The 17,837-nt window shown below is 37.4% G+C and overlaps 1 protein-coding gene across 3 annotated transcripts in view; it reads right to left on the bottom strand.

Moving 5' to 3' along the window:
• The window catches only part of LPCAT2 (lysophosphatidylcholine acyltransferase 2), a 63,940-nt gene that overhangs the window by 37,330 nt on the left and 8,773 nt on the right, over window positions 1–17,837 (bottom strand). The window contains exons 4-8 of one of the 3 annotated variants that reach the window (XM_082436957.1): window positions 16,697–16,809; window positions 14,721–14,781; window positions 13,736–13,794; window positions 12,426–12,460; window positions 9,277–9,331 (exon numbers count right to left, since the gene is read on the bottom strand). In XM_082436957.1, the coding sequence (XP_082293083.1) occupies window positions 9,277–9,331; window positions 12,426–12,460; window positions 13,736–13,794; window positions 14,721–14,781; window positions 16,697–16,809 (323 nt within the window). Of the gene's footprint in view, window positions 1–9,276; window positions 9,332–12,425; window positions 12,461–13,735; window positions 13,795–14,720; window positions 14,782–16,696; window positions 16,810–17,837 lie in introns of those variants that run through there. The other 2 variants (XM_082436959.1, XM_082436958.1) reach the window with 2 other exon arrangements.

The raw sequence follows: 17,837 nt of genomic DNA, 5'->3' as shown, positions 1-17,837 counted from the left end.
AAGTCATTGTACGTTTTTTGAGCACCTACTATATACCAGGCAAGATGAACAGGACCCTAATTCCCGCTCTAAAGAAGATCCATATTTTAACAGGATAGACCGACACAACACACGCTAACTGTCATTACCCCTAATGATAGGGCTTAAAAGCTTAATTAACTTACTTAAAGTTATATGGGCCACATGACTAGGATTCAGCTCAAGGCCTGTCAGACTTTAAAGCCCTTGTTTTCCCCATTAAACCATCCTTCCTGGAGTATGAGCACAAGGGATAGGAAACGATTAATTTGGTCGGGGGCTGGGAAAAGCAACCAAAGAGGTTTTATAGAAGAGCTAATACTTGATCTTGACTTTCTGAGGATAAACATGATCTTGCCAGTTCCTACTGTTTACTAACTGAACCAGGCACCATGCTAGGTGTTTTATATGCATTATTTCATTTTACTAATCCTCCCAATTCTAGTCATAAGGAATTGGGGTTCACAAAGATTAAATGACTTGCTCAAGATTTCATGGCTCATTTCCATTCAACAAATACTGCTTAGGCACACTGTTATATGCCCGGCACCACACTAAGCCTTGAAGACATGACAAGGAAGTTCTGCCCTCAAGGAGTTCTTCATGCAGTGGGGAATAAATGTACGATACAGCGAGCTAAGTCCACCAATAAGGGCTACCATCCTTCAAGAACCTACTGTGTACTGGGTACTTTATATAAGGGGTTTTACGTGCTGAACTCTTTCAACAATTTCTTGAGGCAAATTCTACCATTTCTCTTTGATAGGTAAAGAATGTGGCTCCAGAGAGGTTAAACAATATAGCTAAGCCACACACAAATGGCAAGGTCACAATTTGAAAGAAAAGTAAATATCTGTATAAATAACACCACTTTCAGACTCACATGGACCTGTTTTCAAGCTTGTTAACCATGTTTAAGAAGCCTAGGGGCAATAGTGACTCAGAGATGAAGTTTAAGCAAGGGAGTGAAATGACCCGGTCCAAGTTTTTTTCTTCTTCAATTTTATTTATTTATTTATTTATGGCTGTGTTGGGTCTTCACCTCTGTGCGAGGGCTTTCTCCAGTTGCGGAGAGCGGGGGCCACTCTTCATCGCGGCGCGCGGGCCTCTCACCATCGCGGCCTCTCCTGTTGGGGAGCACAGGCTCCAGACGCGCAGGCTCAGTAAATGTGGCTCACGGGCCCAGTTGCTCCGCGGCATGTGGGATCTTCCCGGACCAGGGCTCGAACCCGTGTCCCCTGCATTGGCAGGCAGACTCTCAACCACTGCGCCACCAGGGAAGCCCCCGGTCCAAGTTTTTGAGCAGTAACTTTGGTGGCAGGGAGTGGATAACCAAAGAGGAAGAGGCTCGGAGCAGGGAAAACCCCTGGAGGCAACCACAATCACTCTGTGAGTGATGGTAAGACCATGAATAGAGGGAGGGAGGGAGGGTGTACAGGCCAGCATGGACCCAACTGGCATTCTTAGGATAAAATGGACAGAAATCACAGGATAATGTGCTATTTGTTATTTTACTTTTCACATTTATTTTATTAACATCCTCTCCAAGAGGACAGTGGCATGCTGCGGAGACAGCACTAGGCCTGGATTGATGCCTTGGCTCTGCTGTGCGATCCTGGAAAAGTCATTTAGCCGTTATAGGCCTCAATTCCCTCTCTTGTCAAAGGAAAAAGTTTGAGTAGATGCCGTCTAAGGTCCTTTCCAACTGGACTTCTATCTTTTCGCTTAGTATCCAGTCATTCTTTAAGATGGAAAAATAAACTAAGCCACCAGAGGTCCCCACATCACTTATATATCCAGAGCAATGAAAAATCTTTGCAAATAAATATTTCTAAAAATTCCCTCCATCCTGTTCTAGTAAAATCTCTTATAGTTCCTTAGGATGAAATCCAAGGAAGAAAATTATGTTAAAATCAATGTTCATAAAAACCTAACAAAATAATACAATCAATTAAAGTTTTAAATTGCCATATAATTATTCACTAAAAAAAGCTAAATGCTCATTTATAATACACTTGATTGGTAGGTCATAAAAGTTCATACTGAAAACCCTAAAAAATAAATTGCTGTTACACTGTTAACCAAACACAATACAATGAACTATGGGTTTGGTTCCTTTTAGTGCAGGGAATATTTTCCATAAAATGATTTTTAATAACGCTCATATTGGCATGGCATTTTATTCTTGAGGAAAAAAATTCCCGAGAGTTCAAAATAGTTAAAAGCCTGGATTTGATACTCACTGGTCTTGAAGGCCCCCATGCCTCCTGAGAAGCAATTCAATGGAAATTCTAATAAAAAGTCACCTTTCCTTGGATAAGATCTTGCCCTCTATATCACATTTCCAATTTGTACAAAGTCATTCAAGGGTCGCAGCATGAACATATCTTTTATTTGGGAAGAAAGATCAGCCAGAGAGAGGGGAATATGATTGTCATTATCTATTACTGAACGCTAATACACACCTAAATACCCCAGTGACCCCAGGACCACAAGTTATCCTCTCTACCTTTATCTTCTCTCGTTATCCCCAGTATCCACATTGATGGCCCATCTTGATTTCACACCCCTTCATCTGGCCACAGATATTTTTCTCAACTCCACCTTGGCCATGGAAAAAACATGCAATTCTAATTCCTCCTCTGACAAGTTCTTCCATGAGAGTTTCCCCTCATTATCTATTAGTGTTTACTTCACCCCTAACCTGGTCCTGCAGAGACCGCAAGAAACTGACGGTCACCCTCAGGACCTATTCATCCCTCTCTATCCACCCCCTCCTGACAACATCTGTCTGCCTATCTACACTGGACTTTGAGAATCAGACACTTCTCTATGACCTTTCTGTCACCTAGAATCTGTCACTTCTGCCACACGCAGGGCGCTAATCACATACTCGGTCACCTCTCCTGATCCCGCCTCCCTAATCCTGTTAGAGAGTGATGCTGAGAGATGCTAAACAAAGGTACAAAATCTTATTGGCTGAGGCTACTACAAATTCATGTTCAGTTCCTTGGAGCTGCTTGAAAAATTATGTAATTTCCCAAGGTGACCATGCTGCCTCCAAACATAAAAAAATACTTTTCTGTTTCTGTTGTCGAAGATCTTCTTTTATCTTTCTAATCTGTGCAGGTGGGCCAAAATATGTGCTCTTAACACTGGGTCTATTTCTTTAACGTGGATGTGATGGGCGAGGATCAAGTTACTTAAATCGAACCTCACTGCTGCTTGGCAGCCCTCTTCTGTCCCTCTTTGACCTGCTGCTATCATATTTTCCTGTTTCAAACATGTTCCTTGCTTCTCAAGTTGCAATTCCACTTTCATCTCAATGATACTTCATTTTCAACTTTAGAAAGAAGACAGTGAAGGAGTTCAGGACCTGTAACTGCAAAATGTGCCACTTGGGTATATCAATTATTTTGAGCTGTAGGCACTTAAAAACAGCACTGCAGGGAGAGGCTTTCTCTGAACTCCCCTTATCTGCCCATGACAGATCCTCCAAAAAGAACTCAATTGTCCTAAATGTGCTCCTGGGGAGTTTCATCAAACAGGGAAGACTGACTCTCATCAGAGGGGAGGAGACTAGAAGTCAACATCACACCCAGACAAACTTTATCACACACCATCATGTCTCCCATCTGTTCTAAGGGCCCACTGGTCTTTCTTAAAAATCATTTACTCTCCCCTAAGTGGCCTATGCCCTCCCTCCCCTGCTTTTTTTTTTTTTTAATTTGAAACTTTTATTTCTGCTATAAACTATGTGGAAGCTCTAATTCATCTTTTTTTTAAATTGGAGTAAAATTGCTTCACAATGTTGTGTTAGTTTCTGCTGTACAATGAAGTGAATCAGCTATATGTATACCTATATCCCCTCTCTCTTGGACCTCCCTCCCTCCCCATCCCACCCATCTAGATTGTCACAGAGCACCAAGCTGAGCTCCCTGTGCTATACAGCAGGTTCCCGTGTATTTACGTCAAACCTAATCTCCCAATTCATCCCACCCTCTTCTTCCCCCAGTGTCCACATGTCCGTTCTCTACATCTACGTCTCTATTCCTGCCCTACAAATAGGTTCATACGTACCATTTTTCTAGATTCCACATATATGCATTAATATATGATACTTGTTTTTCTCTTTCTGGCTTACTTCACTCTGTGTGACAGACTCTAGGTCCATTCACATCTCTACAAATGACCCAATTTCGTTCCTTTTTATGGCTGAGTAATATTCCATTGTATATATGTACCACATCTTCTTTATCCATTCATCTATCGTTGGACATTTAGGTTGTTTCCACGTCCTGGCTATTGTAAATAGTGCTGCAATCAACATTGGGGTACATGTGTCCTTTTGAATTATGGTTTTCTCAGGGTATATGCCCAGTAGTGGGATTGCTGGGTCATATGGTAGTTCTATTTCTAGTTTTTTAAGGAACCTCCATACTGTTCTCCATAGCGGCTGTATCCCCTGCTTCTTTTAATATGGTATATAAGCTCTCAAATCTCACTTTTTTGGGTATTCCCTTTTTATTCCCTGTGCTGCCCTTGTGCATACCATATTAAAATTTAATAAATCTGTATATCTTTTCCGCTGTTAACCTGCCTATTGTCAGTTTATTTCACAGACCCAGGAATCAGACCTGGGTGAGTAGAGGGAAGTCTTTCCTTGCTGGCAGCATCCTGTGTAAACTTCGTCAATTCCCTTTCCCGTTGCACCCGAGACGGGCTCCACAGCTCCTGCCCCCTCCTCACTACAGTATCCCCTCTTCCCTCACCCTGCTTACTCTGTACCGTCCTGACCCAGATGAGAGGAGGAGACTAACTGGCCTGTCTCCCACACCAGCATCTCTAGTTTGCACTTTTGGTCCCAGAGCCTCCTATCTCTTCTTGGGCCTTAGACTGCACACAAGATAAAGCCCAAATTCCCCCGCCTATTGTTTAAGGCTCTCCATTACCCAGAGCCAGTCCTTTACACGAATACTCACTACCAGTGAGACTGGTGTATTCGTTGTTTACTGACCACATCAAGCGCATTCCTTTCTATTAAATAAGTGATGATGAGAGGGAGAAAGATTGACGAGTGATGACGCTACAGTCAACTTTTTCTTCTTCTAAGGAACAGAAAAGGATTTTAACAGGTGAATCTTAAGAAATGTGCAGTTCTGGGAATTCCCTGGCGGTCCAGTGGTTAGGACTTGGTGCTGTCACTGCTGGGCCTGGGGTTCAATCCCTGGTCAGGGAACTAAGATCCCGCAAGCTGCGCAGTTCAGCCAAAAAAAAAAAAGAAAAAGAAGAAGAAGAAAAGTGCAGTTCTAGTTCTGCTCATGATTCTCCTTTACAGTCTTCAAAAGGAGAAATGCAAAAGAAGAAAGGTTTTATGAACAATGTTTTATGAACATTAGCTCCTTCCTTCCCAAAAGAACAGGAAAATCTAGTTGATAAGGTGAATAAAAGTTAATGCCTAACTTACCACATACTAGCACACAAGCAACCTGATTAAATCCTCACAACCCTATAAAATAGGTATTATTATCCCCCTTTGACCAGTGAGAACACAGGCTTAGAGAGGTTTAAGTAATTTGCTCAAGCAAATACAGGTAAGTATTAGCAGAACTGGATCAAAAACCCCAGCTAACGCTCTTCTTATAGCACTCCATTTCTCCACTTACAAATTCCACAATTCTACCAAGTTCCAGAAGAAATGACCTCTGTTAGAACAAATACATATGGGGTGTGTTGTGTGTGTGTGTATGTATGTATGTATTTGTGTGATGGTTTTCTGAAAGGCCCATTTTAGATTAAAAACTACACAGCATTTTAGTGCATTTGGATATTTAAATAAACTATACAAATGTATTTGAACCTTCTCTAAGTAATTAGCTTTAAGAGATTTAAAAAGTGATATATTTCTATAGGTGTTGATCATAACACTCATTATTATAATCCTTTCCTACATCAGAAATTTTTTAATGAAAAAAAAAAAAGACTCTATCACAAGGCAATGAATTACCTACCATTAAGTAATGCCAGCAGCCACTAGAGGCTCACTATAAGCTTTGCCAAGGAATTTTCCTAAAGCAAAATATGTATGTCTACAGACAAATCATCTTTATGTATCTCTAATATAATGGATGGCTTTAAAGTCAACATAGTTTGAATGCAAACTAAGATATAGCCCATGAAGAAGGAAACTGATTGTAGAGTCAATGTGAATGTCATGTTTCCATTCAGAAACTAGCTGTTATCCACAGAGTGCTATATAGTCTGACTTTGCTTATATTCTCTCTCATGAGATTAAACTAGAAGGCTCTTAATTTATGTCATATTTTGGGATGTTCCCTACTAGCTAGCTTATTCCCTATGCCCCTAAGCCATATGCTTATTAAGGAATACTTGTGGAGTAGCTGGCTGATAAAAGTGATCACTAAAAGATGCTTTAAGTACACCCACTATGCCACATTATGATTCAAAGAATAACTTTCAATAGAACCATTCTGTAGACACACATGGCATCATTGTTCAAAGATGCCACAAGACCAATTACATAGGGCATGAGGTTTGGAACCTGTATTTTTAAGACCCAAGAGTCAAGAAAATAATAACCTTTTCAAAAATAAGTCTTTGTGTCGGGGAAGCAGAGAAGGAGTGGGTAAGGAAATAGTCCTAAATATTATATTCCCTAGATTTTTAGCTATCTGATCATTTTGGTAATTAAAGAGATTGATAATCATCATTAATGAGGGGAGACTTGTGAAACTAAAGGATACAGCCTTCAACATACTGAGAAGTCCTCGAATCACAACAACAAGTGTGTCTAAATGGACATTTTAGTAACAATCCCCTCATAGCTCATTTTAAAAACCATAAAGTTAAGGCTATATTCTTGAATAATACATCTTGAATTAGGTTTACCTAATTAATATTCAAGAAGGTCTAAAAACATATGTTAAAAATAATACCTAGGATTTCCATCCATTTTAAAGAAAAAGGAAAGCAGAGGAGGTGCTTTTCAACAACCAGGACAACTGAAATTGTAGCAACTAAATGTACTGAGACTTCTGACTAAGCTGCATTGGGGCAGCTCAAGCTGGGCCTCCTTTGATGTGGTGGAAAAGCTGGAGCCTCAGAGCTAGTGCCCAGCTCCTGAGAGTCTTGAGCCAGGGTGTGGGTATACTTAGTGCCTGGCAGGCTGCTGGGATACATTTTCCAGTTACATCCCAACAGTGGGGAATTAAAATATTCAAAAATCATAAAGTAGTTAGGAATCCCCTGGGTGGAAGGTAGACTCATAAATCTCAAATTAAATTACAGTTAAAATAAGAATACCCAATTTGAAGCCTACAAATTTCCATCTTCTTACCCTGCACCACAATTCTTGTACATCAAATCCCTACCTATTCAGCCTTTTTCAACTGGTTGAAAGCCATTTTGTGTGTGAAGTTATCGAACAAAGGATATATTCTTTTCTTTGCAGAAAATATTATCCAAACAGGTCTGAGAACAGCTTGGAGAATGCAAATATTGTAATTGAAAAGAAAGAAGGACAGCCATGACATGGAAAGGAAATGTGGTAATAGTGGTCAGGGCAAAAGCATGAGAATTTGCATACCTCTGTTGTAACACAATTTGACCACTGACACGTGTGCTAGACAAAAAAATGTACAGTTCTATGTGCATTTCCACATCTATTGCTAGATTTCATCTTAGCTAGAGAGGGGTAAATTTAGAGGAAGGAACAGCATATATATATAAATAATCTTCCAAATTTGCACAGAAGATAGTATGGCTGTTTTAAGTATGGGTTTTCTTATTTATTTATTTTTTTTTTAGAGAAAGAAAACAGGGCTAGCTATCTGAGCAGTTATTCAAGAAGGAAGAGCAGTGCTCTGTCAAAGTACTTAGAAATAATAAGATATTTCTTTCTACCAGGGTTTCCCAAAATGTATTCTATGGAAACTGGCTCTAGGAGGTATCCAGAGAAAAAGGGGTTCAGTGGTCAAACATTTCAAAGGCACTGAGAAGTCTTGAGAAAAGAAATCTGATTCATTTTATTTACCCTGGTACTTCCTAAACTAATTAGGATACAGATTAGTTTTTTTTCTCTAGAAACGTCTAAGTATATTCCAAGATGTAGTGTTTTCTGGTCACACTGAGAGATACTGAGCTGGTTTTAAAAGTGGGGAGGTGTGGCATATAATTAGTAAACAGGTATTTTCAAGGCAGGCAGACAACCTGCAAGTCTCAAGAAAAATTTCACTGAAGTTAAATTCACTTTGACATAATTTGCCCTCCTACATCATTTGGTATTGCTGACAACATCTAAATGGCTGAACAACCAAGCTATCCAACAAAATAAAATAGGATTCTTGTGACTTCCATTCCACAGTCCTGTCACCTGGAGCACAGGCCCCCGCACAGAACTCTGAATTACATATGCAAACTTAAGGTTTTCATTACAAAAGCCATGGATGCAATTGGAAAATCCAGGCAAGAGTCTGGAGAACCACTATTCTGACCCTCTCTCTTCAGAGGTTACCTGAGGGTATCACTAAAGCCAACGAGATTCTGAATTCAGGGGTCCATTATTCCATGTCATTCCTGGAAACTAAGCATAGTTCTTGGAATCAACCTTCAGAGTCTTAAAAATCTGGTCAGAATTTTCAGAACATTCTAATCACTCCTCCAGTGTTACAGCTGCTACTGTGACTTAAACTGAAAAACTGTCCTGTGAACGATGATATGAGCTGCCTTCACGGCTCATACAACATGATTTCCTCAGGCTTTCCATGTGCAGATTGATTCCAAAAGTGAGGGTCTCTCACAATAAAGAGTGAGAGACCCTCACTTTTACCTCTCCCACAATCTCTCAGCTTTCACAGAACATACTTCTTCAAGAAGTTGTGGGGTTCTACCAGCTACTGTAGCTCCTTTGGTCAGGATGTGAAGGCATATCATACAACTTGGCAGAGGTCAGAACTAAAAGGATTAAAAGATAGGAACGGGTGATGCAAATCTGGCCAGCCAGGGTGGTGACATGCTGGAAGTTCCCAGAAGTTAGGAAATTGTGTTTCCTAACACAGTTCTAAGGGCTAGGGTTGACAGACTGGGTTTAGGCACACAATTTGCAAAAGACCAGGGCTTATATTCAAGGTGGCGGATTTAACTTCCAATCTTTCTACATCTGGTCTCTCTAGACTGAAAATTCACAATGAAAGGTAAGGCCAAATCTTAGGCTCCAAGGCTACATTTTGAACCACTTACCTCAACTTCCACCTTTGTGAAGGGCTGGCAGCAAGTGAGCACACAAAGTTGAATGCTGAAGAGAAAAAAAGAGAAGGCCATCTTTATATGGTAATACAAGTACCATCTAATATTACTGAACAATCTTTTCTTTACATACAAGCAACCCCATGTCACTCTTTGTATGTATTCTCCATTTATAAATGCCACACTGTAGCTATAACACTTCTTGGGTTTAGAGAACTATTCTTGATATTCAAAAGTTAAATTGCTGAATGCAATACCAAATATGTATTTGTGGGTCAGAGCCGCAGCTCAGCAGACTAAACCCCAAATTTGAAGTCTTCTTGACAGCTGAGACTCATAGGCCTAGAGAAACTAACCATGGTCACATTTTAAGGTACATTAACGTGTTTATAGAAAAACTGCTGAGTAAAACATTACTAAATTCTTTTCTAATATTAAAAAAAACAAAAAACCAGTGGGCCTTTCCTTAAAAGCAGAAACTTTATCATCACTATCCCAGTTATTAATAAATGTTTTAGCTATGGGGAAATTTTCTGAAAAGTTTCAGATTTCATTGTAAAGCTAGACAAAGGCTTTCTTTAAAGTGGTTATAATCAACCCTCTCCAAGATAATTTTTGAAATGGTTCCTACTTGCAGCTTTCCAGTGTATATTTAGACTCTCTGGATAAGATTTCCATGGGATTTTTATTTCGCCTCATGTAGACGGATGACCCAGAAGTCAGGCAGGGTAAATTAGACTACATGTTTAAGAAAATAACCAACCAAGCTTTTTTTGCTATTAAGAAATTAAAATATGATTTACCTGTAAAAATTGCTTGAAGGAACTTACTTAAGACAAGGAATTTAGGAATTTAAACAAGGAATTTACTTAAAAGAAGGAATTTAGGAAACAGGTTTATTAATTCCATAATTAATTATAAATTGTTAATGTGTCAGTTCTCATATCTTCTGTTTGAAATGGAAAGAATCTTTTACTATCAACTCCAAGCCACAAAGCCAATCCATATTATCTATCATTAAGTAAATTGTTCTTTAATGATTTAAATTGAGCTTTGGAATTCAATGACTTGAATACATATTTTGTTCTGAAAATTCTGAATGCTGTTAAAGAAAAAAAAAAAAACACAAATGAAACCACACACAAGATCTCTTTAAACTTGACTTGTCCACACTACAGACAAACCAAACAACACTTCTTAGACTAACATAAAACAGCTTTTCCAAGGCTTTCCCTTCTTGATGGTTAGTCCCTGAGTCTCCTCTCCGCTAGGACATCTGCTTTGGTGTAAAATCCCTTCCCTAGATCCTGAGTCAGAGTAGTACTCGGAGCCAGGGCAATTGAGAAAACTGATTTAGAAGTAAGAGACACAGTGCTAAATATAACATGAAGATCAGAAGATAAAGGTGGAAACAAGAGGTTACCACACATAAGTATGATGTGGCACTTGGATAAAACAACGTTGTATCTTTAGAATATTTTGTGTTTGTTTATAAATCCTAAGAAATCTTTAACTCTGAAAATACTTTTTTTCCTCTCTTTCTTTGCTGAATTCTATTTTTCCCCCTCTGTCACACATTTCTCAGGTTAGAGCCTAGATTAACTCAATCACTCTATTTACCCCTGATCTCCCTTCCAGAAAAGCTTACTATTTGACCTTCACATCCACCAGCCCAGCTGCAAAACCAAAAAAGGTCACAATGAACCCAAAGTCACTATCTCTATGAGGACTTAACTTGTAAAGGCCCCAAGGATGACACACCTCTGGAAATATAAATATGTTATCCCCTCAATTTTCAGGCACTTCTTTTTCTAAAATGCTCTCATACTACTTGTTTCTCCTACTTTTCCCTTGTATAGAAGTTGAAAACCAGGAATTCATAATTAGTAATGACAGGAAATATGTATTCTAGCCAAGGGAATAGACTGATTTCCTGTAGGGTTAAAGATGGCATAATGTCTAGATACCTTTTACAATTTATGTTCCTTATTTTTGGTGTTGTTTACTTAACTTCAACTACCAGGGACTGAAGTATAACAGGAACATAAATGTCTCATGCGTATCAATGTTTATTAACACATGTAATTGGCCCATCTATTCTGATTTAAGTGTATCATTTCAAAGCAACTTACAAACACAGAAAAATGGAGAAAATAAGTATGTTGTAGTTAAAAAAAAATCTAATTTTCAGAAGTTGTTTGGATTGTCTACAATGTACTTGAAGGCAAATGATGATTTCTTTTAAATATTTCCAAGTGATCGTCACCTATCCATCAATAATTTGAGCTCTGTGTATAACAGTATCAAGAGGCATCACTTCATAAGTCCTGGGAAAGTCCTCAAATCCAAAATATAAACAGGCTGTCTTTTTAAAATTTTTTTAAGTTTGGGGAAGGTTTATTATTTTTTTTTCTCTTCTGCCACCCAAAGCCAGCCAGGTTCCTTGAGGTGAACACAGAGGGATATCGACACTCTCCATGCAGGTAAAGGACCAAAGGAGGCACGTAAATAGGCAGGGGAGCTAAACAAAAGAACTTCCTGAGAGAAAGTTAAGATTCTACATGTTCTGCTCTTTTTAAAAGGTCTATTTCACTTCAGCTAGCTTAACAGTGAAACTGTATTCTTCTCTTCAACATTTATAGAAACTGCTTATCCCTAGGCTCTTAAAATCCAAGAGTGGAAGTGAAAGCTTGGTTAGCTATTTCCTCAACTCAAATCAGACACATCACAACTATTTCAGGACATATGACTAAACTGCTCTGGACTGTTTAAACGAATACAGTAAAATAAAGATGGAGACACCAGATAATGCTAAATTTGCAATGGGAATGAAACTACAAAATGTAAGCTAGGTAGGATGCAAATGAGATCACTGGAATGTTTCTTAAGAATTGGTAGATAAACACTTGAGACCCATTAGAACCTGACAAACAACTAGAATTCTGCACATGGCAGACACTGGGGTTTAATGGGCAAGATAGTTATGCTCTCTGCAGAAACTTATCAGTTACAAGACTTGAGGATCTGATTAGAAATCTTTACTTCTACAAAAATAAGGCTTTTTTTTTTTTAAAAAAAGAACAAATTCTTTTTCTTCGCTCGAATAAAATTTATATAAACTAATAATAATACAAGCGACTTACAATGTATATCCTTGCCATGTCCATGTCACAGTATCCTAGAATAACAATAGTATTTAAACTGTTAGTTCAGAGAAAAAACACCAAATAAAACAAAAATTTTATTTTGATACTGAATATACTTTCTTTCTGAATTAAAAGCAATATGGTGAAAAGTAAGACAAGCATATTATTATTGTTAAACAAGAGTGAACTGATCTATAAATTCTTGGATCACATATCTACATGGCAAAAATCTGCCTTCCATATGTAACCACCTATCTTTTTATGGAATTAAGTTGCTTTGAATCTTTTAAAAAACTTGTGCATGCTTAACTATTTTTCTCCTAATATGAACATATCTGGATAATTAATTGGCTTACAAAAACCAGAATACATCAGTTCTCAAAAAAAAAAGTTTCTTTTGGAGAAAAGACTACAGTAGTGAGGTAGTGCACAGTGAAAGAATTTGCGTAAATGACAAATGCAAACCCACAGGTAGAAGTATGCTGAGTAAAAATTTGATGAATTTTAATTTTTTAACTACAGGTGTCCAAGGTTGAGAAATCAGCTGCTGATAGAAAGTTGCATTGAATAAGAACTCAATCTTAAATGACATAGATCATTAATAATTACATCCTGCCTTTTAATGTAAATTCTCTAGTAAAGAAAGCTCCTCTCCGAAACAGAACATCCCTACCCCTGCCAAGAAACCACTTTCTTTAGGAAAATGGTGACGCAGTCAATACCCAGAAGGTGACAATGCTCCTCGCTGCAGCAGAAGAGTATTTCCTGAGCCCACATGGACTTTCTATAGGATGTTAGGTTCTTTTCAGATATTTTCTTATTTAAGCTAGTTGCCAAGTGTCACACAGCTACTAAGTACTGAGCCAGTAATTAAAACACCAAGCCTCTTCCAAATTTATCTACTACGTCAATCCTTCTCCACCAGTAATGACCATTGAATCAGGAGAAGTTTCTCCTTCTAGGCTTAATGAAAACTACAAATTTATGAGAGTTTTCTCAAGTCCAGTCTAAGAGACCCTGAATCTGAGACTTAACCATACCACCACAGTGACTACAGGGTAGAAGCTAAGGAAATATCTTCCTATAGCTTAGTAATAGCAAAAGCAATATGTCAAATTGGTATCAAACAATATGTGCCTATCTTGCAAATTTTTAAAAACTAAATTGTGGCAAGGAGAATGGGTCTACCCATCTGCTCCCACCATTTATCTATTCATCTATTTTATTTATTCAAACAAAAGGGGTCCTAGAGAATTTGTGCTGTTTGGAATGTTGAGATTCTTCCCATAGTAAACTACGATGCTTACCAGCTTGTTCGGGTATCTGAGGAGAACGGGCTGCACTGGAACTCCTGGAATGAAGGCCCCTATAACCACATAGTGAAATTTTATAACATGCCCTTTATATGAACACAAGCTTTACAGTGAATTAAAAAATTAATAATAAATGATGTAAATATGTTAAATGTTTTAAGAGTACATGTAAACTATTGGCTAAATATTAGTAAATCCCTAGTGTTAGCCAAAATGACAGATTTTTGAATTCAGAATTATATAAGCAAAATATTAAATGTTATGCCTAAGTCATTTAAAATATTACTTATATCTCCATTTGTTTTCATTTGCCAAATACCTATTATTCAACAGGATTAAAAAAAAACAGTAATGATGAAACCAAGACAAAGAGAAAATAAAGAGAAGAAAATCTAGTTGAAACCAAATGCTTGAGCCCTAAACTACCACACTTGCTAGAAGTGAGTTCTAACTTTGGCTCTGAGCATTCTAGCAGCCAATACAAAAACATTTTAAAGTATTAATAATTACTATGAAATGACATATGAAATTACAAATTACTACAAAATTCACAACTTCATAATATTTTAAAAAGGAGTGAAACTTAGAAGGAACTGAAGGTATTATAATGATAATTGAAGTAGGTTTTCTAACTTGATGACACAGGACCCCAAGTGTCTGTGAGGGCTATCTTTGGAGGAAAAGAAAAATCTGCTAGTGGTTTCTGCTCAAACACACACACACACACACACACACACACACACACACACACACACACACACACACACACACACGCGGGACATTCCGAGGAGGAAGGGGTTATGATACCAAAAGAGAAAGTAAAGGAGTGAGTTCTGTGGATCCACATCATTAAAAACATTTTATCAGAAAATAAGAAATGCTCCAAGCAAACGGACAAGTTAGTTTGTATATTTATTATCAGATCATTGAGAAATCTTCCATACTACTTTGTCACAATACATAATTTAATTGATCTCACCTGGTTTAAAAGTAATCAAACAGGAACGATTAGTACAAGTACCTTCTGGGAAAACTAGTATCTTGGGAGAAAAGGAATAGATTTAATATTTCAGTCTAATGAATAGATTAGCTCTTTACTTGCTTTCTTAAGACTTTGCAAATAGTTGCCAATTTTTATAAGGCAAAAATAAAATAAAAGGCTAACACCTGATTCTAGTGAAAGCTAGAATCTGATTATTCGGTTTTGCTCTAAAAGAAGTGTAGTCTGGCCATTAAGATAACTAGAAAATGAATTAAAGCTTTGAAGAGAGAATACACACGTAAATGTTTCTTAATGATGATGCTAATGATCTGAATAGGCTTCGAAGAAGATATAGACCCTGAATCACGTGCATTTGTGTGCATTTTAGGCAATATTAAATGCTTTCTTCTACTGCTGTACATCCTTAACCAAATCATTTCCTACTTCTTTGTTTCAGTTTTCCCATTAAATGATATTCCCTCTTACAACATATAGCTTTGGGACGTACTGAGAAAAAAGGAGGAAATGCCTCCAATATGCTTTATGCTTACTTCAATTCATTGACATATGGAATACAATTTAATGTCCTTTTTTGAGGAGGTGTTTTTAGCTTTTAATATACTTCTTTATGTTTTCCACGCAAAAGATATGCAGTACAGTTCCTCATTAACTGAACAGCATGGCAGCTTCATTTTTCTGAAGCTTTTAGAATTTAGCAATGAGTAAATTGCTAGGCACATAAAACAAAAAAGAAAATCCCTGCACTAACAGCAGTTAGTAATGGGTATTTTATAAAAATTAGAGAAGGAAAACATTATTAAGCTAAATTGTCACAATAACAAGTAATTTGTAAAATAAAAATTGTGAATACGTGCAGTTCCATCCTCCAATTAAAAAAAAAAACAGGTTTCCTATCCCAATCAGATACAATATCAAATATGATTCATGGAGTGGATATTCTATATACTATGAACAATAAATTAATATAGAGTAAATCATAAAATCTCAAGAACTGTATGGGGCATTAAAAGTCATATAGCATCTCTAATGCTTGAATTCTTTTTACAAAATCCCACCCAAGTGGTTGCTTAGCCAATGCCTGAACATTCCAGAAAGAGATTCCAAATCAGACCATTCTAATTCTGGACAGAAAACCTGAGATGAGCAAAATGAACTGAAATCTACCTACTTGTTAACTTTCACCCACAAGTCCTAGATACATTCCTTGGAGCCAAGAGCAAAATCACACCCTTATTCCGAATGTCATTTCTTCCCAGTGACTTTTTAAATCATTCCTTACATGCCTTGGTTTCTAAAACCTCCTGGTTGGTCATATGCCTCTTGGTACTTTTAACAACTACAAATCACCATGAGTGGCCAGATCACCTCAGGACCATGAGTTCTGCTAGAGATCACTTGTTTTCACCTGGGCAAAGATAGAGGGGTACTTATCAGAATCACCCATGAGGTTCCATTTATGCAATAAATGTTGCCCCTTCCACACCTTCAAAAAGCATTCCAGGGGAAGGAGGTGGTGGGATGGTAAAATGTGAAAAAGTTCTGCAGGTGATTCTGAGATGCCCCTGAACTAAAAAGACTATCTAAATATACTTCAGATAAACTTAAGATTTTAATCATTTTCAAAAGAAACCCAACATATTGTTGAGTATAACTGAGCTTCAGTATCTCATCTTTAAAAGGGTAAATAAATTCAGAGGCAGAGAATTACTTTTTATGAGACAAAGTAAAAACCAGTTCAAAGAGTTTGGAGAATAAAAAAGAATGATACATTTAATTCCACAGAGTATCTCATGGGGAAGAGGACTTTTTAATCCTCACTCATTTATTCTGCTTCTAGATGTCTAGCAGAAGGTGTCCCCCAGTATTGGATCTGTGGATCCTAATGAGTATGTATACAAGTGTACAATAAATAAACTTTCAATATATTTAAATAAACATCTACTGTGTTTTACCTGGGGCCATTCCCCTCCTGATGTGGCCCGCCTTATTATTTCATTTATTGTGTTTTTTCGAGAATCCGGATCTACACGGGACACCAACACTGGTTGCAGAGCCTGCAATATTCCTTTAAAACAAATGAAAAGTCACAACTAAGTCATTTTTGGGGCTAAAGCTACTACAGCAATGATACCAGACAAATCATAAAACAAATTGTATGGAAAATTAAAATGATAGCAAATCAAAGAGAACAACTTAAAAAAGCCCTCTAATTCAAAGTTTATTAGAACTTAGCTTCCAGTTTCAAAAGGATAGGTGGATATTTAGACCTAAAAATATTTCACTGATTTAACAGAAGTTAGCAGCAGGAATATGAAAAGAAGCAAATGCAGTTTTCTCCCTAAAAGACTTCTTCCTCAATTGACATTAAACATTTGGAATATACTATAAGATTATCTTGTTTTATTTCAGGAATATCCTGCAAACTGATTATGTGAAGTCATAGTATACGTGGGTAGGAGGCAATTATTAATTATCTTACTAAAATTTTCAGCGCAATAGTCTTTTAAGTAGGTAGCTTCCTAGCACATGCAAAATAAACCTCAATTTACCAAAAGACTATTGCTAAACAACTTTTGGCGAAAATGTCATACTACACAAAGCAAGGTGGTTACCTTAAAAAAAAAAAGAGAGAGAGAGAGAGAGTCTGTCTTTCTTAGATGAATGACAAAGCTGTAAGAACTACTATTATTTCTCCAGAGTACCAAGGCAACATCAGGCAGTTTTCACACGCACTTTCTCACCACTTGATGCTTGGCAATAACCTTGGGACAACTGGGAGCAGTTACTTGGAAACTAATCCCCTGGGGAGAGAGCAAAGCATCTGGTGGGAAAAACATTTCACTTGCTTCATTATTTTTTATGGCAGGAAGCGTTAATTGTTCCACATCATAATTTTCAAAGAGTTACACATTTGCCTCTCATGGAGATCTATCTGGGCAATAATGAAGAAAACAGAGTTAGGAGAAAAGACTTAGTGCATTTATTTATCAGTCTAATAGCCTGAAGAGAAATTCACTGAAATAGCATGTAACCAGTGCTTTCACAGATTCTTAGATTAAATTCTCTCTCCAAAAAATCTACCATGTTTGGTAT

The sequence above is a fragment of the Balaenoptera physalus genome (genome assembly GCF_965194825.1).
Source record: "Balaenoptera physalus genome assembly, chromosome: 19".
Classification (NCBI taxonomy): Eukaryota; Metazoa; Chordata; class Mammalia; order Artiodactyla; family Balaenopteridae; genus Balaenoptera; species Balaenoptera physalus.
This window is presented reverse-complemented; position numbering and strand designations above follow the sequence as displayed.